At 41.2% G+C, this 27,537-nt stretch overlaps 1 protein-coding gene across 4 annotated transcripts in view; it reads right to left on the bottom strand.

The window, feature by feature from the left end:
• The window catches only part of Fkbp15 (FKBP prolyl isomerase family member 15), a 54,878-nt gene that overhangs the window by 19,985 nt on the left and 7,356 nt on the right, over positions 1 to 27,537 (bottom strand). For 2 of the 4 annotated variants that reach the window (XM_034502762.2, XM_034502764.2), the window contains exons 2-15: positions 26,706 to 26,821; positions 20,833 to 20,917; positions 20,282 to 20,351; positions 15,430 to 15,504; positions 15,011 to 15,109; positions 13,231 to 13,380; positions 12,016 to 12,084; positions 10,795 to 10,941; positions 9,014 to 9,156; positions 8,539 to 8,596; positions 7,022 to 7,129; positions 4,601 to 4,703; positions 3,080 to 3,186; positions 1,330 to 1,444 (exon numbers count right to left, since the gene is read on the bottom strand). In XM_034502762.2, the coding sequence (XP_034358653.1) occupies positions 1,330 to 1,444; positions 3,080 to 3,186; positions 4,601 to 4,703; positions 7,022 to 7,129; positions 8,539 to 8,596; positions 9,014 to 9,156; positions 10,795 to 10,941; positions 12,016 to 12,084; positions 13,231 to 13,380; positions 15,011 to 15,109; positions 15,430 to 15,504; positions 20,282 to 20,351; positions 20,833 to 20,917; positions 26,706 to 26,821 (1,445 nt within the window). Of the gene's footprint in view, positions 1 to 1,329; positions 1,445 to 3,079; positions 3,187 to 4,600; positions 4,704 to 7,021; positions 7,130 to 8,538; positions 8,597 to 9,013; positions 9,157 to 10,794; positions 10,942 to 12,015; positions 12,085 to 13,230; positions 13,381 to 15,010; positions 15,110 to 15,429; positions 15,505 to 20,281; positions 20,352 to 20,832; positions 20,918 to 26,705; positions 26,822 to 27,537 lie in introns of those variants that run through there. The other 2 variants (XM_076934857.1, XM_076934856.1) reach the window with 1 other exon arrangement.

Below are 27,537 nucleotides of genomic sequence, written 5' to 3'. Positions count from 1 at the left end.
CAAGTGTAGAAAAAAGACCATGTACACGGTACAAAAGTAGCACCTTAAAACTAGCATTAGCCTTGTGGTGATGAACTATGCAGTTGTGTCTATGGGAGCAGTGGATGGAGGTGGTAAGCCAGAGGAGATGTCAGGTTGGAGGGATAGCAAAGAGTTTCTAAGATGGAGAAAGGACAGGGCTCCAGACACAGGCTGCATTTCGGAAGCCCTTTCTACTGCAGAACTGCAACTTGGGCTGTTGGATGTACTTGTTTCCTCTTGCCACTATCCTTATGCCAAAGTGATTACCAAGCAAAAGACAGGCTGCACACCACAGCAGGAAACCAACACATCCATCAACATTTCACTTGCCTTGTTTACAAAAGACACCTACACTTGTCCAAGTGCATAAAATACACACAAAGTTACCTAAGCAACTGTGAGAGACGCTCTCCTTCGGGCAGAAGTTTAATGACAGACAGGACACTTTAGCCTACTTTGTATTGCCTGCCACTTTTACTACAGTGAATTATTTTCATAATTGACAATTTTTAACAGAACAGTTTTCATCAGTCACTCACCACGCACAGCAGTACCTGCTTCCTCCCGATGCCCTCCAGTGTTTGCTCTCCCACTATCTACTGTGAGCTCTTGTCACTCTGACAGAAGAAGAATCTAAAAGGCTGGTAGGAGAGCACGGAAGGAAAACCACCAGTGCAGAAGCACAAAGGGCCTCTGGGGGAGATATAAATGTTTTAAAAATGGATTGTTGTGACAGGTGCACATTTCCTTTTTAAAAAAAATCCTGGGGTCTCAGAAGATGCTCAGCAGGTAAAAGTGGTTGTTTCCCAAGCTCGAGGATCTGAATGTGAATCCTCAGTACCCATCTACAAACAATAACCAGAAGAGTTGAGCATGGTTTCTATATCCCTGTAAGCCCAGCACTGGGGGGTGGACACAGGTGACTCCTGAAAGCTCCTGGCTAGCTGGTCTACCCAAAATGGCAGATTTCTAGCTCACCGAGAGACCTAGTCTCCAAACAATATGTTGCAGACCAACAGAGGAAGACATCCAATGTATGTGTACACAGGTGTGCATAACTGCACATTCATATGTATGCACACATATACACATATACAACATGTACAATATATATGCTTTCTTTGTATTATATATTTGAATAAATCATATTGTATATAAATTACATCTCAATCAAGCTGCTAAAACAAAGAAACAATGAAAAGAACGGGTAGAGAGCTGTTAGAGGAAAATGGACACAGAATGGGAAGAGGAGAGAGAGCCCAGCAAGGGGAGACGATGAAAGGCTGGGAGGAGGAATTTATTCTCTACCTTGAAAGTGAGGAGCCTGGGACAGTGGTGCTGGGTACAAGGGCCGAACAGGCTGCAGCTGGGAAGTAACTGAGGGTGTCTGGGGAAACGTGTAGGCTTGTACACCTGCATAGGGCTGAGAAAGTGACAAGTTTCTTACTTAGTTTCCTATGATAGAACAAAGCAGATTAATCAGGGAGGAGGCTTAAAGTTATTAACGCTGGAAATGATGAGATAGATCAGTGTTAGGCAATTGTCTGTGGGACTTGATGCTATCTGTATCTGGTCACTCCAGTCCTACCCAAACCTGAGGAACAGGAATCTTGGACTGCTACCCAGTCCTCTGGCAATGTGATTTAATGAAATGGGAATTTACTTCCTACTATCAGGCCTATTTTTAAGGAAAACTTGAAACTAAGCAAATCCTATTTAGTTTCTTTTGAAGGAAAGAAAAGGTTATTTTTCAAAATTCCAAACTAAGCCAGACAGTTTTCAAGATTCTTCATAATGCTTCTCCCCTGTTAGATTCGTTTTTAATTTATTAAAGTTGTTTTTTTAAAAATCTGTATGTATGTGTGTCTATGTATCTATGTAAGGACAAATATAGTGGGTTCTTAACAGTTGAGCCATCCATTGCTCAGCCTCTAGATTCTGTTTTGTTTGTGTGTGTTTTCAGACATGTTTTGATGTAGCTCAAGCTGGCCTTAAAATCACTATATAGCTGAGGATACCCTGCCTTCCTGACCTTCCTGACCTTCCTGACCTTCCTGCTTCCAGCTCCTTCATGCTGGGATTACAGGCATATGCCACTACTTACTAGATCCTGATGCTTATCTGGGTGACCAGAAACTCTCATTTTTCTGACCTGGAGTATCACAACCATGAAAGGAAGATGAAAACTTTGAGAATTTGCTATTTATGAACTGAATGAAGTGATACAGGCAAAGCCCTAACAACTGGCACAATAAAGTACCTGGCACAAGACAAATGCTCAATAAACATCAGCGATCTATCATTTTAAGAATGGTCATTCTTTCTCCATAGGAACACTAGTTTATTTCCAAGGACAATAAAACAACCCAAACATTAATTATTTAAAAAAAAAAATTTAGTCTGTGACAGGAGGTTTTCTCACTTTTGATTCTCCTCATCCTAGTGGAGCAAAGCCTGCCCACCATGGCTCCCACATCTCCATTCAGACTCACCTCGAGTGGGTAGGGCAGGAGAGGCAGCTCTTGCTATCTTATGTGCACTAACAGGAAGTTTGGTATGTGCCAGGCCCAGGCCTTCAATAAGTACTTTGCTTATTCTTGCACTTAATCTTCACAAAAACTTGCAAAGAGAAAACTTTGTGTGGTTTTAGGGATAAGAAAGCAGTAACTTAGGGAAGGGGAATGATAAGCATTGACTTGGGGAACTGCTGCTGTGTAAAAAGGAGAGAGGGATCGTCTATGTTCATACAAGAACTTAAATTATACCTTATGACTAAAAGAGTTTTAAAATAATATTGTTACCTGAGGGCTGGATGTGGTGGTGCATACCTATAATCCCAACTCTCAGGAGGCAAGAGGCAAGCAGATCTCTGAGTTTGAGGCCAGCCTGATCGTGTGTGTGTGTGTGTGTGTGTGTGTGTGTGTGTGTGTGTGTGTAGAGAGAGAGAGGAGAGAGGGTGTATGTATGTGTGTGTATATACCAGGTAAGTCAAGACTACATAGTGAGACTCTCTCTCAAAATAACAAAAAAATTAATCAGTTAATTAAAAAATAGTTACCTGGAAGTTCTGAGCATTTCCAGATACAGCTGAGTGAGAATCAAGGGATGCAGCTTGCATCAAGGCAGCGGAGGGTGTCTGGAGCCCAGAAACAGTCGGCTGAGGTGCTAAGACAAATCAAGATATTTTTACTGTTACCCATTCTTGCTTGTTTTGTCAATGCAAAAACACAACTCTCACCTCAAAGGAGATATGAGATCATTTATTTTGGAGCCAAATATGTATGAGCATATCCTGGGAACACAGATTCACATTACTCCAGATCACATGTTTCTACATAGTAAACAGTCTCATGAAGTTCTCACAAGCCTAGATGCTTCAAATACAGTGGTTTAAAAACATCTGGGAGGCATTTTCCAGAAACTCAGGAGATCCATTTAAGGCCTCAGATACTATCTGACCACATTTTTAGCTTTTGGTTGGTGGAGGCTGGTACTCTGTACATTCCAAAGGATTTACTTAATAGTGACAGAGACATTAGGTCACATACAGAGAGAGGCAATAAATGGCTACTAAGTGTTGCAGGATGTTTGATCACACTGTGAACCCTAAGATTGTGTTATTTACTAGAACAACTTGGTTCTAGTTGTGTGGCCTAGCCTTAGTACACACCTTTAATCCAAGAACTTTCTGCTTGAATATTATAAACAGGATTAAATAAAAACTACTACTATGATCAGGAACAGGTCAAGAGGCAGAGCAAACCAGTTGACAGCAAGTAAACACTGTATTAGATAAAAACAGAGAATAAGAGAAAGACAGATAGATACATAGGAAGTAGAAGGGAGGGGCATTCAGTTTGAAGGAGGTTTTTTTGAGCTGGAGAGTTGTGGGAGGGGGAGGGGGGCATTCTTTCTGAGACATAGCCTGAGGAGGAAGGCCGGTCAGCTGGGTGTTCTCTCTGCCTCTGAGTTGAGCTTTCACAAAGCATCTGGCTCCCATATCTTCATTGGTCAAATCAAAGGATTGAAACTTTGTTAAACAAACAACTAAGTGAGCTAAAGATAGCCTAAGATAAATTACAACTGGTCTAAACCTGCTGGACCCCTGGCTCTTCACAATCCTTGGCGTTCTCATCAGCTAGCCAGCCTTGCAGAAAGTTCAGTGTCAGGTGGGCTCTTTCCAGGAATTTTCTGGACTAGCACCCAACATTCCCATGCTTTAAACCAGACCACTTTCCTCACTTAACCTCTCAAAGCAGCCATGGGCTTCCTAGCAAAGGTGGAAACATGTTCTCTTGATCATCTGACTCGGATCCCATCAGCTGACACAAGTGAAAAATAACATATATGGCGATGTCTCAACAGCTGAGCACAGACTTCCTAAAGGGGCAAAACAACACAGCAGACATCACAACTGAACACATCTGAGTCTCAAAGCGTTCTACTCGGAGACAAACTGACGAGTCTTAGTCCCTAACCCAGGCCCCAGCACTAACAGTGCTAGCTAATAATCTAAGGAACACAGATGAAAACTCTGATTCAACTCAAGGGCCAAGTCTTAGCAAGGCTCCTTGCTTACCCTGTGAGGCCATCTGTGGCAATACCGGATGAGCTGGCTGAAGAGAAGGCTGGACAGACGGTGTCACAAGGGACTGCCCAGCTCCTCGCAGAACACTTGCATCCTGAAAGAAGCACAAGGGTTGATCACTATGTGTAAGCCGTTAGCTGAAGACAAAGGCTGCCTGTCTCTAACTTGGCTCACAATACAGGATTTCTAGTCAAGAAAGAGGAAGGAAAGGAAGGCAAAAAGCCAATAGTCAGGGATATGAGTTGTACAAAGGAAGAACTCAATTACGCAAGAGTAAGAGCTCTTCTTCCTATAAATCATATCAAATAATTAAATATAGTTAATTTCTACAGATGTTCTGTCCGTGTTTTATCATTTCAGGCAGCTAAACTGACAGTTCTACAGAACATACCATCAACTATCCGATTGACCAGCAACAACCCAGCCTTTCTCTTCTGCCAAGCAGTTTCAGACCTCAGAGTACCCACAGAAAACTGGACAGAGCAGGAGGCACTGCACCTCACTAGCATGCTGGCTTTGTTAATGTCTGTTTAGGATGCTTGTCCTAATCCTTTTGTTTTTGTTGTTGTTTGTTTGAAACAAGGTTTCTCTATGCAGCCTGACTGTCCTGAAACTTACTATGGGGACTAGTTGGCCTCAAACTCTGAGATCCTCCTGTCTCTGCCTTAATTGAAAGTGATGAGCTTAAAGGTGTGTGTGTTACTACACCCGGTCGTTAGCTCTCATTCTTAAAATATTTTTAAAAATTCATAAAACCAAAGCTGTAACTCTGAGCAAAGCTGCCCTGAATCTTATGTAGCTTCATGCAAGGACAAGATGCCTTGAAGCATCAATCATGTGACTATAATCTGCTGTGCTGTGGTTCAAGGGCTGTCATCTCTTGATTATTCTTATACTTTTGAGTTTTCCCCAGCCCCAAATGTTCTCTTCTGGGAAAATCAGCCCACTTTTAGATTATTATTGAATTCTTAATCAACTTAAAGGTCTATCAGGCGAGTAAGGGAATTATGGTAAATAGAAGACCACTGAGTTATCTTTAAAGCAATAAATTTACTTTAAAGCAAAACACTTTTCATTTTATATCAAAAGAAAAAATTCTCAAAAGTCAATCAATCACATATTTCAGTTCACCTGAGAAAGAACTGTTTTATCAGTAACAAGTTAATCACTGAAAAGTGCTTAAGTTACTTTATATTCTTGTGAATTACAAATTTAGATCTAAATAAATATAAAATAATTACATTTCTGAAAGACATATGCTATGCTTCTAAAATATAAAAATGAAAATGCTTTCTTTTATATGTGTATGTTTATATGTGTTCATGTATGTATACAGGGGTGTGTGTGCACTTGTGTTCTTTTGTGCATGTTGAGGTCAGAGGTCAACAATAGGTATCTTACACAATCACTTTCCACCTTAATTTTGAGTCAGGGTCTCCCACCAAACTTAGAGCTCTTTGATTGGCTAGTCAGACTGACTTGCAGGCCCCATGGATCCCTGTGTCAGGACCTCCTCAGAGCTGGGATTACAGGCACAAGCCATTGCATCTGGCTTTTATGTGGATGCCGGGAAGCTACTTAGGTTTGCACAGCAGTCACTTTACCTGCTGAACTCTCTCTCCAGCCCTGGGAATGCTTTCTAAGCACAACGTCAAGGGCAAAAAGCCTGGTAGACTTGATTTCAATAAAATCTTGAACTGCTAAATAACATTTTTAAAAACACAAAAAAAAGCACTATATAGATATAGCCATGATATATACATATAGTTTGATTATTTAAACAACAGTTATCATCAGTGAGAAGATCAGTGTTTCCCAAGTTGATCCAAATACTCAATCAACAAACACAAATGGAAGCCAGAAGCAGTGGCATGTGCCTATAGTTCTATAGGCTGGGGAGGCAGAGGTAGGAAGTCACTTGAACCCAGGAGTTACAAGCCTAGGCAGCATGGTGAGACTCAGTCTCAAAGGAAAAAAAAAGTTAGAAGAACTGAGCACCTGTAGACATGTAGACACACATACAAGCAAAACACTCGTGTGCATAAAATGACACAGTAAAACATTTTTAAAGAGTAAAAGAAACCTAAAAAACCCACAGGGCCTGTATGGGTTGCATATCTTATTGTCTAAGATTGATCTTTTTTTCTCAACATGAAGCAGATTTATTACTTCCAGACAGGCAGCTAAAGATTATGAGCAATACAGACCCTGATACATGAACACTAAGCACTTGGTCAGATGTGCAGAACTTAGCCTCCATTTGGGGATGGGCTAGTCACAATTAAAAGACATGTGCCCACACTGGTCTCAAATAGTGACTCTGGATTAGAAGCAGAAAAGGCACTTATTTGAAGCAAAGAAACAGAAGATGGCAGCACCTATATGCATTTTAACACAGTCAAGGGGACATACTTCGGTTTCTGAGTCATTGGAGTCCAGCTGTGGTGGAAGGATGGGCAGCATGGGCTGGCCCATTTTAGCCATCCGAGAGATCAGCTTGGCCTTGACTGTATCAGGACTCTAAAAAGAAGGCACAAACACCACTGTGACTGAGGTTTATTGCTTTCAAACAGGTCTACTTCTTTGCCTTGTGCCAAAACCTTTAATCTTACTATTACTTAGTGGAAGCCATTTCTTCTAGAAAGTAAGAATTATTTATGATACCAAATACAATGCAAATTAATGAGATTAATAATATTAACATTAAATTAAGTCCCTATAGCTTAGGAATGAACAAACTGCTTTCATATGCATAAGCTCTTTTAAACCAAGTGTCTCTACTGTAAAATGAGAGTGCTTATGTTCACTTGGTCTATTTTCCTAGGCTTAAAACAGTTTTTACCACATCAGGTCAACTGCTTGTGAAGTGCTTCCTGCTGTGGCTGAATGTGCACATGGCTGGAGGGAAGACCTGGCTTCACTCATCACCTACTGTTCTCAGCACTAGGGAAGGCCTTGCTTGAACTTGAAGTTCTTTGTCTACCATCTGGTCACTTGCAGCACATTCAGAGCTTGCATGGACCAAGCAGAGCAGCAGCAAACCACCTTTTACATCCTTCCTAAAGGCATGCAAATCCAAATGGCTGAAATAACAGTTGGTCCTCTCCTCTCACCATTGGGGAAACAAAACAAGTGACCTGCTCAAAATCAACCAGTGGATGAAGAAGCCTGAATTCATCTGAGAGAATAGAAGTACTGGATGTCTCCTTACTCAGGTAAATGAGTGCTCTCCAATCCCCCACCCCCACCCACCTTCTTTGGTGGGGGTAGCAGTGGTAGTATTTTGTTCGTTTTGAAATAAGATACATATAACATAAAATTATATTAATATCTATTATAATGTGAACAATGCTTTTAAAGCACATATAATATGCCAGGTATAATACTGAAAACCTAGTAAGTGTTCATTTTCTTATGTCAATTTACAGATGAAGAAATAAACCTATGTTTACAGAGTACATTCTTCATGGTCACACAGAATAAGCAATAGAATATAGAAAATGCCAAGATTAACCTCTAATCCATTCCTCTTGGAGTAAACAGCAACTCGAGGATGGAAGTGATCTTTCCCTGAGGGGTTCACTCCCAGCTTCACACCACTCTCTAGTAATACCACAGCTACCGCTCATTAAAAACAGCTTTACACAGTCTCTGTGCTCAGGGCTTTATGAACTGTAATTGGGGGCTGTGAAAATTATTTCCACTGTTACAATGAAGAAACTGAGATTTGAAAAGTTAGATCATTTTCTCATGGCCAGATGCTTTAACTCAGATATATGGATGTAAAAGTCTGGGCTAATTTCTACTGACTGATTTCCAAGTAGGATTAAATAAATTAATTAATTTCTATACTAAGTCAGTGGCTCTCAACTACGTGTAAGCCATATGAAACAAGCATTCCAGGGCTTAGGGTACAGAATCATACTTACTGTATTTACAGTGAGCTGCTCACTGAGAGAGTTAGATTTAGAACGAAGAGCCGACTCCCTGAAATAAATTAAAACATCCTAATAATACAAAATCTATAACTGCAAACCCAAATTAAACTGGCTTAAAGGCATTGTTTTTGAAACAGTCAACTGAATAGCAAAAACAGAATTTTAGCTCTTTTTTATTTGTATAGTCCCTGAAAGCCACCAAAGCTGAACTGAACAAACTTGTGTTCAAATTTACTTCACTTTCCCATGGGCCTGCATTCTGTGTTAGCACCCTTTGCCCTTTGCTTAGAGTTTTGCAGGTATTCTTATCATCATTTTGATAGCTATTAGTCCATTGCCAAACGAATCTGATCCATCATTTTCCTAATCCTGTTTTTCGTTCTTTTCAATTACTTAAAATTGTTGCAGTTTTGAACTACATCTCAGGAACCATGTTGAAGAACCCTAGATCTTGCGACAGCCTTACCCGGGTTTGAGAGGCAATGGTAGGGGTGGTGTCACAACAGGATCAGCTGAGAGGTTGTCAGCAGCAGGGATGGGGGAAGGAGCTGCAGAATCCCGGGAGCTCACACTGTGGCCATCAGAGCCAGAATCTCTGGCAAGCTTCACCTAGGGTGGAACAGAGTATACACACTCTCCCTTCCATACTTTCTTTTATTTATTCTTTAGCATAAAAGCTATTGCCTATAGGCTATAGGCAAAATCAAAACATGCTGAAGAAAAGACAAAGGAAACAGTTGTGATTCAGCTACCATCACATTATCTGTGTGTATGAATGAGTGGATATGTGCTTTTATAAATGGGGCCATAGCTTTGTAGCTGTTCTGCTTACCTGCTTACACATTAATGTATTTCCATGTCACTAAATACTTACCTTCATTGTTTGCAGCTGCTGACTGAAGAGCATGTCTTACCAAGGTCATGCTCATTCCTACTATGGTCTACAAGGTTAAGACACCAAGGGATTCGTGAACAGAAATCATAAACATGCATGCTCTTATAAAAACCTATTTCACATAATTAGATGGCTTACTACTCTCACAAACAATGCTGTAGTGAATAGCTTTATGTTTAGATCTTTGCACAAAGTCCATTTTAGTACTCTCTCCTCACCTCTCACCTCCACTCCATTCTTCACTGCTTTCCTACCAGTCTTTTCTTCTTTCTCACATATGCTTTCTCTAATATCTCCCTCCCTCCCTTCCTTCATTTCATTCTTTCTTTCTCTTTGAGACAGGGTCTCACTATGTAACCCTGGCTGTCCTGGAACTCATTATGTAGACTAGGTTGGCCTCAAACTCATGGAGTTCTACCTGCCTCTGCCTTTCAAATGCTAGAATTAAAGGCATGCACCACTATTCCGGGCTCTAATTTCTTGATTACTGGTAAAATAGAAAAGTTTGCTTATGTTTACAAGTCAGTATTAATAGTTTCAAAATAGTTTGCTATCTATCATTACCCATGGTTACCTTGAGCTCAAAGAAAACTTAAGAGAATTTATGTTTAGGAAAAAAAAAAAGGCATCTGGGGACATACCACTGTAAGATCAGATGACCCAACAGAGAAAAGGATCTCCCATTAGGAGGGTACCTCTCTGCTGTGGCAAGCATAATGACTACATGGAGATAGCCAAAATATCCATTATTTGTACTGTATTTTATAGTTTATAGTCACCAGCACCATTCAACCTATTAATAGCAGGGTCATTTGAGAGAAAGAATACTATAAACTAACCAAAGGTTGTTGCTATTTTAGTATAGAAATTATACATATTCAAAGACAGGGTCTTTCTATGTGACCCTGGCTGGCCTGAAACACATTAGTAGACCAAGTTGGCCATAAACTCATTAATATCTGACTGCTTCTGCCTCCCAAAGACTGGGATTAAAAATATGCCCTACCACATCATACTGACAAGATTTTAATACATTAAAAAAAGATAAGATGCTAAACTTGAATGCTATTCTCAGAGAAAAGCACTTATCATTTCTTCTAAAGCTTTCAGAAATTCCTACAAATGCATGAGTGTGTGTGTGTAAGTCTGACTATGTATACATATACATGTGGTCACTGCAAGCATGCACCACCATGTCAGCAATGTTTATGCATGTTCTGGGGACTGACCTCAAACCTCATGCCTGAAGGCAAGAATTTTCCCAACCTTCATCCTACCCTGGCATTTCTGTTTTAAAAGCTGTATATATCTTCAGAATCGGATTTATAAGAACACAGCCCAGTTTTACTTACCCGCCTAACTTCTACCTCAAACACCAGGATGGAGTCTGTTGGCTGAATCCAGCCTATTACTCCTTCAGAGCCAGCAGCACAGGCTGAAGGAGTGACAATTAAGCGTTTTCCTCCTTTCTTCATGCCTAGTAGCCCGTCCTCTAAGCCCTATAGACATCAGAAGTGGGGGAAAAGCTCATCAGACAAAAACCACATGAACATGCACACAAACACATAAATTCACATACAACATACTCTAGAAAAACAGGTTCTAGGTTAAAACTGTCCTGAGCCAGTGAGATGGCTCATAGGGTTAGGGTCACCTTACATGCCACCAAGCCTGATGACTTGAATTTGATTCCTGAAACCCACATGTTGGGAGGAGAGAACTTAATCTTGAAAGTTGTCTTCTAACTGCTACATATATGCTGTGGTATGTATACACACACACACACACACCAATGAAAAATAAGAATAAAAGCTGGCATATCTGAAGTTGTATTTAAATGATGAGAAAAACAGTCATACAGTATTAAGAGAGAATGGATTCTATGACTTATTAATCACAATTTTTCAGGCACTATGGTTAAATATTCTACCTACTTGTTTAATCTCATGATTGTTAGCATTGCCTTCACTTAAGTGAGAAAGCAAGCTCCTGGTTCTAAGAGCACACAGTCAGTTGGCATTGAGTTAAGGTTGAAAATGAGACCTGGCTAACTTCGAGGGGCATGCCTTAACTATTTAACAGAAATGTCTCCAAAGAATTTGGGTGAAACAGCCATAGGCAATACAATGAAAAAAATGTTTGCACACGGATGAATAAACACAATGCAAAGCCCTAACAGGCCCAACACATGACACTGCACATATGTAAAATGCTCATTGATCAAGCAAAATTCACAACTCGAATCCCAGAACAGCACTCCTCGTACCACATCAAATCAAATAGATGGGAACCAAGCACATGACAGCTGCTAAATAAACAGTGTCGCCTCTCCAGGAGGCTGTGGGAACAATGGGGTCATTTCCTCAGAGCCACAGGATAAAAAAGAAAGGGAGGAGTCTAAGAAACAAATACACGCTTCTTCAGTCTAGCTTCTCACAGGTAAACATCTCCCAAATGTCCACAGTGTGAGTCATCTTTTTCCTTCCTACTTTCAACCAAGTATGTCCAGACTCTAGATAAGGACAGGTTGGAGATTCTCAACATTTAAACTAAATTTCAGAACAGGCCTTTACCTTGGCAACTTTTCCTGATCCTAATTTCAGGCGAAGTGGCTTGTCTTTGTTAGCAGTAGAATCAAAAACCTGCCATTTGATAAAGTTAAAAAAAAAAAAAAAAAAAAGATTCAGCCAGTTTCAAAACCAATAATCATCATGATGATAGTCAACTAAGGGGATCAGTGCTTCCCAAACAGGAAACAGTACAGAAGAAGCTAAGAAGATAGAACTATAACAGAGTTGGAGCTTATCACAATGAATAATACCCCTGAGAACAATAATTTGCTAAATTGGGGTCTAGACCCATTCCTGGCACCATTAACTGAAGCACTTTTTCACCTATAAAATATTTTCAGTAAATGTACTCATTTGGTGCTTAAACAGTCCTTCCAAGAAAGCAGAGCAAGGATCTCCATGCACGAATGGGAAAAATAAGAGCTTAGAGAGTTGATCAAGGTCAAACTGGGATACAATTGGGGCTTAATCCCTGACTCCTCATTTTTTGATACAGGGTTTCACTCTGTAGCCCTGACTGGCTCAAAACTCAGAGATCTGCCTGCATCTGCCTCCCAAGTGCTGGGATTAAAGACACCATGCCCCACACATCCACACTTCTTAAGTTAAGTTATACAGTTCTTTCTATCATATCACATTGTTCTTGAGAACGTAATAGTATTAAAAACACAATAATTGCAACATATTTATAGTGTCTGTTAAAAGGAAAATGATAGCTAGACACAGTGGCATGTGCTTTTAATCCCAGCACACTGGAGACGGGCAGAGGCAGAGGCAGAGGCAGAGGCAGAGGCAGAGGCAGAGGCAGAGGCAGAGGCAGAGGCAGAGGCAGAGGCAGAGGCAGAGGCAGAGGCAGAGGCAGAGGCAGAGGCAGAGGCAGAGGCAGAGGCAGAGGCAGAGGCAGAGGCAGAGGCAGAGGCAGAGGCAGAGGCAGAGGCAGAGGCAGAGGCAGAGGCAGAGGCAGAGGCAGAGGCAGAGGCAGAGGCAGAGGCAGAGGCAGATAGATCCCTGAGATCTCCCTAAATTTGAGACAGGTGTGAGGCTCTGAGCACATTTGCACAGGAGCATTTCACAAGTGTGTCCCAAAAGCAGTTGTGGGGACAAATTTGGCCTCCTTAAATGTTTGTACTGGCCAACAGCCACAGTTCACTTTCCATCTGCACATGGCAGGCTGCATGTCACATACATAGAAAGAACTTGCAAATCATGTTGTTTTACCTGCCCCAGCATATGATTCTGAAGGAGCCAGCCTGTATAAGCTACTTCTAAAGAATCTCCAGTTTCCACAGCAGGACCTTCTGCTGCAACCAGGTCCTGACACAGCACTGCATCCAAGGAAGAAATGCTATTGCACTTGGCCACACACACCTGCGAGATCAAGGTCAGATCAGCATGAGCTTGGTTTAAGCTTCACAGACATCCCATCACTGCTAATATTCTTTCTCAAACAGCTGCTCCCACTAACAAAGATTACAAGGCTAGAAGTAAGCCATTCTGAAGTCAGTAATCTGCCAGGAATCAGGGTGCCCAACAAGCTATCACTGGAGTCAGAATGTCTGAGTACAGATCCAGGCATTGCCAGTTCTTAAATCTGACAGTTGGCAAATAACTTAATCTCCATATATCTACCCATTCCCACTTGCAAAAATGAAGAAAAGAGTTTTGCAAATCTTACTAGGTGGCTATGAAAATCAATCGGGCCAATATAGAGTGCTTAGCAATCCAGCTAGGAAATAACAGTAAGTACGCAGTGAGTCAGACCTCAGGACCACCTCCCAAAGACCCAACCTCCTACCATTACCTCAGTGATCAGTTTCAGTAATGTGACCTCTACAGGGAAAGGCACATTCAAGCCATAGCAGACAACATCCATATTACAAGCTTCTATATAATTTCCATGAGGTGGAAAGATAAAACACACAAAACATAGAGCTCTTAAAAGAATACGCATACTTACACCTGATACACAGTTTTTAAAAAGTAATTTAATGCATTAATATGTGTTACTCTGGGTAGTAAAGTTATAATTGTGTGTGTATATGTGTGGGGTTATGTTTGTGTGGTGCACATGTGTGTTCAGAGACATTTGCATGTGTGCATGTACATGTGTGGAGGCTAAAGGACTGACTCGAGTGTTGGTCCTCAGGCGCTGTCCTTGAATTTTGAGAAAATGTCCCTCACCTGCCAATAAGCTCTGGCAGCCGCCCAGTGTAAACCTAGGGGTCCCATGTTTGTACATGGCAAGTACTTTACCAACTGACCCTTAAGTGATTTTTTTTTAATGTTGTTTCTACATTTCCTATAATGAGTTCATAAAATTTTGATAGTCTTTTGAAATGCTACTTTTACAAGTTTCATGTATCTTTAAGAAAATTGAGTAGCAAAAAAAAGTGGGGATTTTTGTATGGGTATGTGCATGTGTAGTATGTATTTCACATGTGTGGGCACATGGGTATTGGCTAACATGTGTCTGGAGGTCAGAGGTTAATGTCAGGTGTCTTCCTGAATTACTGTGTTTACTGAGGCAGGGTCTCTGTTTAAACCTGGCACTTTCTGATTCTGTTACTCTTTTTTTTTTTTTTTTTTTTTTTTTTTTTTTTTTTTTTGAGACAACCCTGGCTGTCCTGGAACTCTCTTTGTAGACCAGGCTGGCCTTGAACTCACAGAAATCTAACTGCTTCTGACTCCCAAATGCTGGAACTAAAGGCATTTGCCACCACGCCCAACTGCAACAAGCATTTTAACCACTGGGCTATCTCTTCAGTCCAGCAAAAAAGTGTTCAACCAAATAAGCTTATGTTTCTCCATTTTTCCCCTTTAAACATTTTGTCAGGCAATTTCAGTAAGATCTATTCTTTTCCTGAAATGCAGCAAGTTTAGTGGGTTCTTTACTTTGTCATTAATAACACAGAGCAGTTGTGGTTTTGCCATAACTAAAATAAGGAAGACTCCAAACAAGTGCTCTGGCTTTGCACAGGAAAGAGTAAGAAGACATCACCTGTTTATTGAATGCCACAGCAGCCTTCTCTGACTCAAACATGATAGACCAGTTTTGTCTCTGGTCATCATAAAAGGTGCTGTAGTTATTGGGCCGAACCTGGGAAAAGAAAAAAGGAAGTTTGGCTCATTCAAGCAGAGCAGCCTGCAAGTAAATCTGACTGCCTCAGCTCACAGAGGAGAGCTAATCCAGGGAACTCAGAGAAGTAGCTAGCAAGAGCCCTTCTACCCCCCGGCCCCCACCTCAGCCTACCCCATCCCTACCTCTACCCCAACACATTCCCAGAAGGAGCCAGGAGACCTTTCTGAAAGGCTGCTTACTGCTGTCCTGAGCAGAGGATCTCTTTCTATCAGGAATGTTCAGGCCCATCTCTCCCACAATCCTAAAGGGACTAGTGATTCCAGTATGAGAACTCTTACCATTAGTTCAAAGTTCAGATGAATTGTAGCAACAGTCACTGGCTGCTGCTGACTGATGTAAAGAAGAATCCTATACTGTACTCACAACGGGCAGAAAAAGAAAACAGATGTTAAAAGGTAACACAGACTCAGCAGTAAGACATGAGATCATGCTTCCTACAGCTATAAATCCCAAACCTGCTCGGACTAAACTGGAATTTCTCATGGCCCCTTGCACCTCTTTGCATTCTGGCCTCACCCTTTAACCGTAATCAGCAATAGCTTTATTTTGTTGGCATTTCCATTCATATGCAGGGCAACTAAGAGATGGTAACTGGATGCTTTACTGAAAATGCAGGTCAGATTTGGTGGTGTATGTCTGTAACCCCAACACTTGGAAGGTTGAGGCAGGAGTACTGCCATGAGTTTGAATTCAGCATGAGCTATAGAATGAAACACCATCTCAAAAACAAACATCAACCAACCAACAACAAAAATCTTTTAAATTTGAGGGGGAAAAACACACAAGTCATATGTGTACAGCTCAGTGAATTTTCACATGTATATGTGTTCATGTGGCTACCAGGCAGATGGAGAAAAGGGCAGTGTTTCCTACATCCTAGATACCTCCCTTTGCCCCCATTATCAATATGCCTACCACAGAGAACCACTACTCTGACTCAGTGACAGAGCAATTTCTTTATAGTTAGGTTAGTGTAAACAGCCTACAGATGCTGACTTTTGACCTGCTTCTTTCACTTACACAGACTAAGCCTTGTTACTTTGTTTATCGGTATTGTCTCCATACTGTCAGTTGCTACTATTCTATGTGAACATACCACAACCTATTTATCCACTCTCCTAGTCATGGCTATTCAAGTTGTGTACAGTTCGAAACCATTATGGCCAACACATCTGTGAACTTTCTCCATGCCTTGAGGAGGACACGGGCATACACACCTACCTAATGAACTTCCTTTAAAGTATGCCAACGTAACAATCTACCGGCAGTGGAATCTCTCAACTTAAGATGTTGGCAAATTTATTTTGCCCTTATTTCTTACAGATATTTTCCTCAGTATAGGACTACACAAAGAGGGTCAGGGGCAGAGCACGTACTTAGCAAGGTCATGAGTAAGAAAAAAACATAAATGAATTTCAAGGATACTGAGCTAATAAAGCAAGTCAATCACAAAAAGACAAATTTCACTTGATTCCACGAGGTATCTAAAGACAGTCATATTCACAGCCATAACGCATTAGAGGATATGAAGGAGGAGCAGTAGGGGAGATGAAGGGTTACCCTTAATGGATGGTTTATGTTTGAAATTATAGAAGAAATGAGAACAGTGGTGATGAGTTCTTAGTACTGGACATGTCATTAAAGCCACTGGATTGGGGCTGGAGAGACAGCTCAGCAGTGAAGAACATGGTTATTGTTCCAGAGATCCTGAGTCCAATTCACAGCACCCAGATGGTGGCTAATAACTACTAGTAACTCCAGCCCCATGGGATCCAACACCCTCTTCTGGCCTCTTTTGGCACCAGGCACACAAGTAGTACAGACATACATGTAGGCAAACCACCCCATACATAAATAAATACAAAATAAATTAATTAAAAAATAAAATAGCTACTAGATTGTATAACTTAAACTGTAAATTTTTATATGTAAAAAATATAATGTTACAATTAGCCTCCATGGATTCTTGTCCTATAAATTTAAACATATTTTTCTTATATTCCTTAAATAAAATAGCAACTATTTATGTAGCATTTAGATTCTATTCGATGGTACAAATAACCTAGAGATGATTTAAAATATATGGAAGGATGTACAAGTACAGCCCTCTGCCACTTTACATAAGGAATATGATTTATATCACATATATCATTAGTATATATCACAGGTTTTCTTATCTTTAGGTAGGAAAGGACCCCGGAACAATCTACCAGAGACTTAGGGATGATCATGTGTACTTAATATGGATTAAACAAACATGAACATCCAAATAATTAAAATTTGCCCTTCGGGCTAGAGATGTGCTGGTTCAGCAGTTAAGAGCACTTGCTGCTCTTCCAGAGGACCTGAGTTTAATTTTCCAAGTCCATGAGAGAAGGCTCAACACCATGTGTAAGGCTGACTCTAGGGAGCAGATACCTCTGGCCTCCGCAGGAACTTGCACTCAGGGCACATTCCCGCATGCAGATACAGATACATAAAAATAAATATATTTTAAAAGATGAAACTTGTCATTGGAAATATGGGGAGCTATCAGGGCAGCTGTGTGATTTTATGTGAGATATTTATTTTATTTTTCAAAGTGAAGGGCTGATCACTGTAGACTAAACTCGCTGTAAGATGATTAGACATTGTTAAGAATCGGTTTACCAGGGCTAGAGAGGTGGCTCGACAGTTAAGCACACCTGCTGCTCTTGCACAGGACCCAGGCTTGAGTGCTAGTACCCATATGTGGCTCACCACCACCCTAACTCCAGCTCCAGAGGGGTCCAATGCCCCTTCTCACTCTGTAGGCACTGTGCACTCACAATGCAGGCAAAATATTCATATACCTAAACAAAATAAATAAATCTTTTTAAAAAATTTTAAGAATCAGTCTACCTCTGAATTGTCCTGATTCTTACTCAAGCAAGACCTTTCCAAGCTTTTGGCTGAAAGCCTAGAAAGTCTCTAACTCCTTGGTCCTTAAAGTTTTACTCAACAGGGATTTTAGCTGAATTCTTTAGCTACTTCCCCATGGAGTTCAAAATCTAGTAAATATAAGGAAAGGAAGATAGTTGCTACTTGTTGCAGGTTCTCTACCTCTAGAAGTGTCTCTCCTATGCACCACAAAGCTGCAGAAATTGTTCTGACTCTGGTAGTGCCTGGACTTCTATACAACCCCTGAATTCAATAATTGTCTCACAGGGAACACCGCTGTGGAGCTGCGAGACTCCAGATTAGTCAGTTTCTCTTTTCTCAAGCAGTCTCTGTTTGTGTCACACCTACTGCCTAGACTACACCGAAAATCGCAATGTGCTCAGGATACAGACCAGAAACATCTCGCTGTTGGCTTTTTTCTCTAAGATTTTAATTTATCTTCCCTTCATCATTTCTAAAGCTCTCCATGAGGTGTTCTGTTTTCCCAAATAACTTTACAATATAATTTTTACAATTTTTCTGTTTCTTTCTTTTTTTTAGACAGTATCTCACTATGTAGTCCTGAACCCCCTATATAAACCAGTCTGGTCCTTGAGCCCACAGAGATCCTCCTGCCTCTACCTCTCAAATCCTAGGATTAAAAGGCCACTACCCAGCTATCAGCTTCTACTCTACTTAATGGGAATGAGTGTTTTGTCTGCAGGTATGTCTGTGCACCATGTCTGTGCCTTGTGCCTGGTGCCTGTTGAGGCCAGAAGAGAGCTTTGGATCCCCTAAAACTGGAGTTACAGATGGCTGTGAGCAGTAATGTGGGTGCTGGGAATTGAATCTGGGTCCTCTGAAAAGGCAGTCAGGGCTCTTAACTGCTGAGTATTTTATTTTTTTGTGTACAGGTGTTTCATCTGCACTTATGTCTGTGCATTACAGGTAGGTAGTACACAAGCCAGAAGAGGGCATCAGGTCTCTGAATTGGGATTACAGATAGTTATGAGCCAATATGTGAGTGCTGGGAACCCCAATCCCAGGTCCTCTGGAAGAGCAGCCAGTGCTCTTAACCACTAAGCCATATCTCCAGCCCCTTATTTGCTTCCTAATAAGTGCTTCTCCAGCCTAACGCCTCTTTCTGGCCGTCAAGCATAGTGGGGTCTCAAAACTAGATTTCCAGATAACAGTCATCAGCATCTGCTAACACACACAAGAGACATCATTTGCTTCCTGATAGGAGGATAAAAGAGTTAAGGGACACAGGAACCAACTGCAATAGATAACCTCACTAGATGTTGATTCAAATAGACGTGTAAGAAGAAAAACAATAGAGGAGGGGGGAAAAAGAAATTTGAACATGTCCTGGAGTGACTAAGATGTTCTGTTTACTTTTTCAGGTGTGATAATGGCGTGATAGTTTTCTTTTTAAGTATTTTATCTCTTAAAATTATACACTGAAGCATTTACTACTGAAATTGTATACTGGAGATCTGTTCACAATAACCTGAGTGGGCAAAGAGAGAGCTGAGGGTGGTGACGATGGAAGACCAATGGCTGCTAGAGCTGAGGACTGATACTCATGGGTAATACTGAAGTCCCACTGACTTGTCTTAGAGTGTTGGCCATTGTATCAGTCACCATGGGCAACTAATCTTAGCTTTGTGCTAAGAATGGCAGAGCAGCAGGAACTCTGTGTTCTCTGGGCCTCTGAAATACTAAAATTTCTTTTGTCTAGTTCAATAATTTCTAACTCAAAATTCTGGAGTGGTATTTGAGCAGGATGTACCAACTCAAGGAAGTCAGGCTTGGGGGCATTTAGTGACATCCACTATACTTCACCCTGATACAGTGATCAACTGCTCAGCCTGTTTTTCAGACTGCAAAGGATAAATACTGGTTTTTAACACAGGCAAAAAGATAGAATGCACTGACAGAATGACAAATGATCATTGCTACCCAACAAAGAGCATCCTTGACCATTTACTCTAAAGCCTCCAAGCTCTTACACTAGAACCATAACAAAGGAGATGTCTAGTGCAAGCATTCGGAACATCAGCACTTGTTTTAATGCATAACAGTAAGCAAACTAGGGTCATCTATTCAGTCCTAATAATCCACACTCGGTTATCGTCAGTAGATACCCTTATCCTCTAACAGATAAGAAACAGACCCCAGACATTAACAGTATTTGGGATGTGGCATATAAATCAATGTGGGTCTTCTCACCTCTCTGGTTGTGTGGTTCCCCAGGACAGCCGCTCCAAATTTGCCCTGCTTTGCATATTGACCATTTATGCTATTGAAGCAAGAATATGACAAATATCAGGATCCCTCTAAACCATGAAGAGCCAGTCTCTGTCCTGAAACAGCTAGGTATTTGGCCTTCAGGAAAGTTCAGAGGTGGCAGCTTTTAATCTAAAGCTCTTCTGCAACTTTTTTTTCTTTGAGACCGGGTCTCATTGGTACAACTCTGGCAGATCTAGGACTCACAGAAAACCTGCAGACTCTGCCACTCAAGTGCTGGGATTAAAGGTGAGTGCCATCACATCAGGTCCCAACTTTTTTATTCTTCAATCATCTATTTATCCATAGCATCCCTAAAAACTCAGGAAGCTGCTGTGAAGGGCCCAAACACTAACAGCATAGACAAGATAATGCTGAGTTTCTCTGAGGAACTAGGCTGTGATGAGCACAGGCTTCTGAGAAAGGACAGGAACTGCAGCCTGCTCATTCGTGGCCTCCCCCAGTTCCGAGGGCTTTCTCTCCCAGCTACTTACTAGCGGTATGCATGCACTGCAGTGGCAAACAGCACTGAGGACGTGCCTGTAGTAGCTGGTGCTGGTTTTGGTGCTGTCTGATTTCCTGAACATGAAGAAAACAAAGGTGTCATTCATTTATTGGCTTTTAACCTCAAAACTAGCCTCAAAAATCCTACTTCATGCTTTATAGTTAGTGTAACAATGCTTTCATTACTACTATCCTTATTGGATCCAGAGATAACTCCGAGACCTTGTCAGGTAGTGAGGAAACAGACTCTAAATGACAGTAGATGACGTTGGACTCACACTAGCCCCAACACCATACAGCACAGACAAATTTTCTGGCTGGACAAGTCTAGAAAACAGAGACATACTCTACTATTTTCTTTTCTCTTTTCAATGCTCTGACAGCTAAGGTATATATAAAAGTAAAGCTATTTCCCTCTCTAGTACATGGAATGTAGGTGACAGCGTAGACAAGAGTTCCTGGAAGAAACCCTAGCTGGTACTAAACTTCCTACAAGGCCGATGAACTGATTAGAAGGCCAAGAACTGGAGTTATTGGCCGAGGTAGGAGTGTTCTTTCAGGTTCAGAGCCCAATTACGACCTCTCCTGGGCTGTCTTCAGCCCCTTAATAGCCCTCCTTTGCCCACTCCTATATCTAATCTAACATCTGGTGACTAACAGGTGGAGCCTTTTGGAAACTATTGACTTAAAAGACCACTAGCTTCCACCAACCAAATGGCAAAGAATGTCATTAGACAGCATCTGAGGCCTACAGCAGAGAATTTTTTCCCAGTTCATGTCTCCACCACAGCATGTGAAAAGTATCTTGATTTGTGACTCTCTTTTTTTCTGTTCCCATAAAAATTCACCAAACTGTTACCATATTGCAACATGAGATTTGGGGAGACCTTAATCTGTGTTCCTGGGCCATAGTGGCTCATATATAGCTTCAGAATAAACTCTTGTTCCCTTTGGGGTGATGACTATATTTTTGCATCAACATTTAAATCACAGTCATTACCTAAATCTGCCAAGGGCTCTACAGTAATATTATGTTTTGAAATAGCATATTAAAGGTAAATTGCATTCTGATATTGTTTTGGTTTTTGTCTGTCTCTCTGTCTGTCTGTCTATTGGAGATAGGGTCTCCTTTATGTAGTCCAGCTTAGCCTGGAACTCATGTCTGCCTCATCTCCGAAGTGCTGGGAGCCACAAGTGTTCACCACTACACTCAGTGCTAAGCTCCCTAGATGCATGTCTAGATAGAAAAGTAATGAGAAAGCACTAACAAAAACTCAGTGAGCCTGCTTTCAAAACCTTCTCTCTTACTTCTCTGCTTGAACACCATCTCTCAATTTCAGAGTACAAGGCATTGCAGAAAGTCAGATAGACAAATGAAACCACAATAAAAATAGAAACCACCTAGAACCTCCTCAACCAAAATTAAACATCAGTAAACTGAAGTGCTTGCTTGTTCTGAGTCCTTTCTCTGTACACATAAGCTCTGCAGTAGCTTTTTTTAGTATTTTAAAACAAAATAAAGACTCAATTTTGCCTCTTCCACTTCTCCCTGACTACATTATAAGTCTTCTCTATATTCTCTCAAACAAACCTAGGTGGGTGGTTCACGGCTACTGCCCTAAATGCTGCCTCTTGACAGCTACACAAAACACCAGACTGACTCTAAGAATGTTCTTACTATGCTACATTTCTTTGGGCAGATACCAAATTTTCTCTGTTATGCATAATGCTATGGAGAACATCTTTAAAACACACTTTTGTGTGTGTGTGGGGGGGGGGGGCTCTGACTCTTTTCTTAGACAAAGTTCCTGAAAACAGAATTCTGAGATGAAGTAGCATAAACAACAGATTTGTCTTAGCTCTCCCCTGCTCCAGAGAGCATCCTCTGGGAATGCCTTAACAATTTACACTCCTCCCATCAGGAGTACAGCTGAGACTGCTCCACATCACTGCCAAGGGGACACTGTCTTCCTAAATCTTCACCGACAAAGAGGACTACAGGGAAGGGGAGTACCATCTCGTTGCTACTTTATGTGACTTTACTGATTATACGGAAGCGGAAACTAAACATTTCCCAGGATCCAGAAGCAGGATGCTAGCTTAAAAAGAATGGGAATGAGCTCTGAAAATCAAGTGACCACTGTGTTATTTACTTATGTTCTAGGTGGTATGTTCTATGTTTTCTTACTGTGTTTAGAAAGCTATATGCAGTTTAGTTTAATCTGCACTTTCTGGTTGTATGCAGTACTGTGATAAATCTTTACTCCTGATGAAGCAATCTACAGCAGTGGGGCAGGAAGGCCAGTGGTAAACAATCTAGACAAGTGTGAAACCCAGAAAAAAAGTCACTATCTGAGAGGCCAGTCCAGCATCCTCCTCAGCTTCTTGAAGTCTTCTCAGGCTATTATTGCTACAGTTCATTTCCTGAAGTGGAAAGGCTGTTTCTGCATCGGCCAGGGACACAGGCAGAGCACAGCCATCATTCTGTGATCCTCCCATTGGCTCCGGATTCCTCCTCTCAAGTCAGCGTTATTCTCATTCTTGGACTTGGCACTCAAGAGGAAATCTTGTAATGTGTAGTCTTAAAAAAAAAAAAATTTTTTTTTTTTGAGCAAAGTTTCCTTAACTTAGTCTTCTTGTTCAGGGGATGATTAGATATTTTTCTTATCTTCATTATTCATTAGTGAATTTATCTTGAGTCCTTTTTAATTTTTTCATTAAAAAAAAAAAAAAGGCTTTCTTCAACCTACTGTACCTTTAAAGGTAAAAATCTCTGTTTATTTACTCCTGTGTGCCTTCTAGTTTCTCCTTCACCTGAAAAATAATTTTTTCTCAGGAAAAAATAAATCTACCTACTTTTATGAAGAAAAAGAAAACAAAAAACAACAAAGACAACAAAACTGGACCCATATGATTGAAGGAGACAGCTGATTTCTACAAGTCATCCTGACCTCCAAACCTGAGTCATGGCATGCATATGCCTATATACATGCATATGCCTATACACATACACACAAGCAATCAATGCATGGGGGGGTGGGGAGGGGTCAAGACAGGGCTTCTCTACATAGCTCTGGTTTTCCTGGTCTACCAGGCTGCCCTAGGAACTCACAGAGATCTGCCTGCCCATGCCTCCCCAGTGCTAGGAACAAAGGTGTTGTGCCACTACACCCCAAGCAACCAATCCATTTTTTTAAACAAGGAAAAAAAATCAAGCTATTTCATCAGATAAGCCTGGGTGGTTTTTCTTATACACCTATATGGTCAAACGCTGTAGAGTCAGAAGCACACAGCTAAAGAAGAAAGAGGGAAATACTCAAGGAACACCTAGCCAGATGGGCTGTGGTAGGGTACAATTTGATCTTGTTCCCATTTCCTAAATCCTTTGCAGTTTCCTCAGTAGTAAGAGTAGGGGTGTCTTTTGAGAAATATATTTTGCATAATGCTCCTCAGAATTTCGTGGAGTCTTTTATGCTTAGTCTCTTTAGTCATAAATGAGTTTATGCATTGTCAGGCATGGAGACATATGCCTGTAATCCAGGCCTGTGAGAAGCAGAGCCAGGAGGATTTCAAGCTAGAGACCAGTCTGGTCTACATGTTGAGCCCAACAGAAGAAACCAAAATAGAGTTACTTATTTTAGAATTCCATATCATCAAGAAAAAAAACCACAACATTTTTAAGCTGAAATTTTTAAATCAAGAGAGATAAATAATACCTAAATCCCCAAATTTCATGTGGCTGTGTCTGGTGTCATGTGAGATGCCTCACATAGTCCAGTTTTTATGGCCTATTTTCCTCTTTTACCGGGTAAGAAACTTCAAAATGGCTAATGGATTCTGGATCCTCAGCTCTTTTCTGTCTATGTAAAGCCAAAGGCCTATTCTCAATTCACCAGAACGCCTCATTTTACACAATGGTATTATCAATTCTAGGACTGCAAATAAAAACCAGTTAAGAAAGGTCTTAAAACTTTGCAGAAATTTTGTCTTTTGACATTGTTGCTGAGGTAACTCAGGGTGGGGCTCCTGAGGACAGAGCCAGCCACCAAAAAGACAAAGTAATTACAGGATTAGGGACTATAACTTTCAGCTACACTCACCAATTTTAGGAAAGATGGGCTAGAACAAGCTGTATAAAACTCTTAAACACAAAGTCTGAAGAGCTTCCAGGTTATAAAGCATACAAAGTGCTAGGAGGATGGTGTGCCCAGAAAGAAGGTGGTGATCCACTCAGAGATGGGTTGGTGATCCATTCAGAGATGGGGTGGTGGTCCGCCCAGAGAGGGAAGGTAGTCAACTCAGAGAGAGCCCACAAACTATGCATCCTTTCAACTTACTAAGCCATCCCCTCTTCATCTCTTCACCTGGCTGTAGTTGTAGCCTTATAATATCTTTTCTAATACATAAACAAATATTAAAACAAAACAATTACCCCGAGCTCTATGAGCAATTCCTGTCAATTAACCTAGGAGAGGGTGCCATGGCACCCTTGGTCAGAAGTACAGATGGCCTGACTAATGATTGGCATCTTAAGTGAAGACAGTCTTGTAAAACTAAACCCTCTATCTAAGGGATCTGACATTATGTCTGGGCAGATAACTTTAGAATTGAACTGAATCACAGGATACTCACATGGTGTCAGCTGCAGAACTGCTTAGTGCATAAGGGAAATCCTACATGCCTCTCGCACCACAGAAGCATGCAGCACAGAGTCCAAGGGAACGGACAGGGTGTTTGTGTCTTCTTACATGGCCATACACGAGGGATCTGCTTCAACTACTCCTCAACATCTTGCCAAGTATCAGACTAGACAGCATCACTCCTGGCATGTGAAAGGCCCTCCACACTTTGATCTTCAAGTATTTAATATAATGTCCCTTACACTACCTACTCTCCTCAGGACTCTTCTATGACCAATCCCTTATCCTCTTTGGCTTCTTACCTCAAAACAGCAAACTGTATAGGAAAGAATAAGTTGTAGAGTCAGTCAATTCAGAGTTCAAATTTCAATTCTGCCATTATAGTTGACTAACCAAATTCCTAAACTGCTCAAAGCCTCCAAAGTCTGGTCATGTCATCCACTTGACAGATTACTGTGGAAATGAAATGATAATCCATGGAGTACCTAAGACAGAGCAGGCACCTCAGAAGTGTCAGTCTCTCACTCTCCTGTTTCTGTCAGCAGATGCCGTTTAACTAACAATTCCTGTATCCTCTATGATGAATGAATCAGATGCAACAATGAGTGCTTTGTGCAGTTTTGGAGACAAGGGGCAGAAGAATCTGCCTGCTATTGTGCTGCCAATTCCCAACTAAGGGCATCAACTAGCTGCTAGAAACCAGAACCTAAGAACTTCAACAGGTATTCACTACTGGCAATAAGCTTGGGCTCACGGGGGAGAGCAGAGAACTCGGTGTGCGCACTGTTAACTTTATGTGTTGTTGTAACCAAATAACTGACAAAAGCAACTTAAGGAAGGAGGGAGGGAGGGAAGGAGGAAGGGTGGGTTTACTCAGGTCCATCGTGGTAAGGAAGACATTGCAGCAGGAACGTGTGTGGTAACTGCTCACTTGCACTACAGTCAGAAAGCAGAGAATCAGATGCTGCTGTTCAGCTCACTTTCTTCTCTTTGCTCAGTGCTGGATCCCAGCCCATGCATGGTGCCACCCATTCGGAGTGGGTTTTCCCATCCAGTTAACCCAGTATAGAAACTCCTCACACATATACTCAGAGTTGGTTTCTTAGGTGATTCTAAATCTTATCAAATCAACAACAAATATTAACCATCATAGCATATCACTTTCCAAAGACAGCCATTCCAACCAACCTATTAAGACATAACCCTTTTGCCTCTTAACTTACCTGTTGCTGCTAGTCCCTGGCCTTTCTTAGGCTGCTTTGGGGCTGTGTACTGGAAGAATTCATTTCCATGGCCCATGGTTGCTTGATCCAGTCCAAAAAGAGAAGCCAGCTTGGCTCTGTTAAAGAAAAAGGAAAATAAAATGCCATTTGACATATTCCAAACTGTACTTACTCTACACACTGCTGCCATACTTAAGTATCTCTAATGGTGTAACTCCTCATTCAGTAACAGAAGTAGCAGTTGAGGCTCCGAAATCAAGACTGTGTTTGTGACTTGACAGCAATGGCTGCCCCAAGCTCCAGCTGATTATTCTTCCTAAAGATTCCTCAGATACATTCACCACTCCCTAGAGAACCGCCAGTTCCTCAGTTTATGCTGTCCTTATCTTTGTCTAGTTGGATCACTGCAACAATCTCCTAATTCACCTCCCTGCCCATGTCTTATGTAGTTCTTTATCTCCCGGCTGCCCCAGCTCTACTGGGGGATTGACCATAGGGCCTTGAACATGCTAGGCAAGTGTTCTACCATTGAGCTATACTCACTACCATCACCCTTTCTGTTACTTCACTTTACACTGGAGTGTTGTTAAATTGACCAGGCTTTCCTTGAACCCTCAATCCTCTTGTGTAGCTGGGATTACAGGGTTGTGCCACTAGACCAAATTCTTCATATCTACTTCTAATATACTCTACACACTGCATCTACATGACTATTCCCGATGACTCTTCAATATTAGTAAGATACAGACCTGGACCTTGGGCTACCAGGATGACTTGTAAGTAAAGGTACGTTTCGCCAATCCTGATCATATAAACTCAATCTGTAGAAACC

This window comes from Arvicanthis niloticus, chromosome 5 (assembly GCF_011762505.2).
Source record: "Arvicanthis niloticus isolate mArvNil1 chromosome 5, mArvNil1.pat.X, whole genome shotgun sequence".
Taxonomy (NCBI): Eukaryota; Metazoa; Chordata; class Mammalia; order Rodentia; family Muridae; genus Arvicanthis; species Arvicanthis niloticus.
The sequence above is the reverse complement of the archived record's forward strand: the minus strand, read 5'-3'. Positions and strand labels throughout refer to the sequence as shown.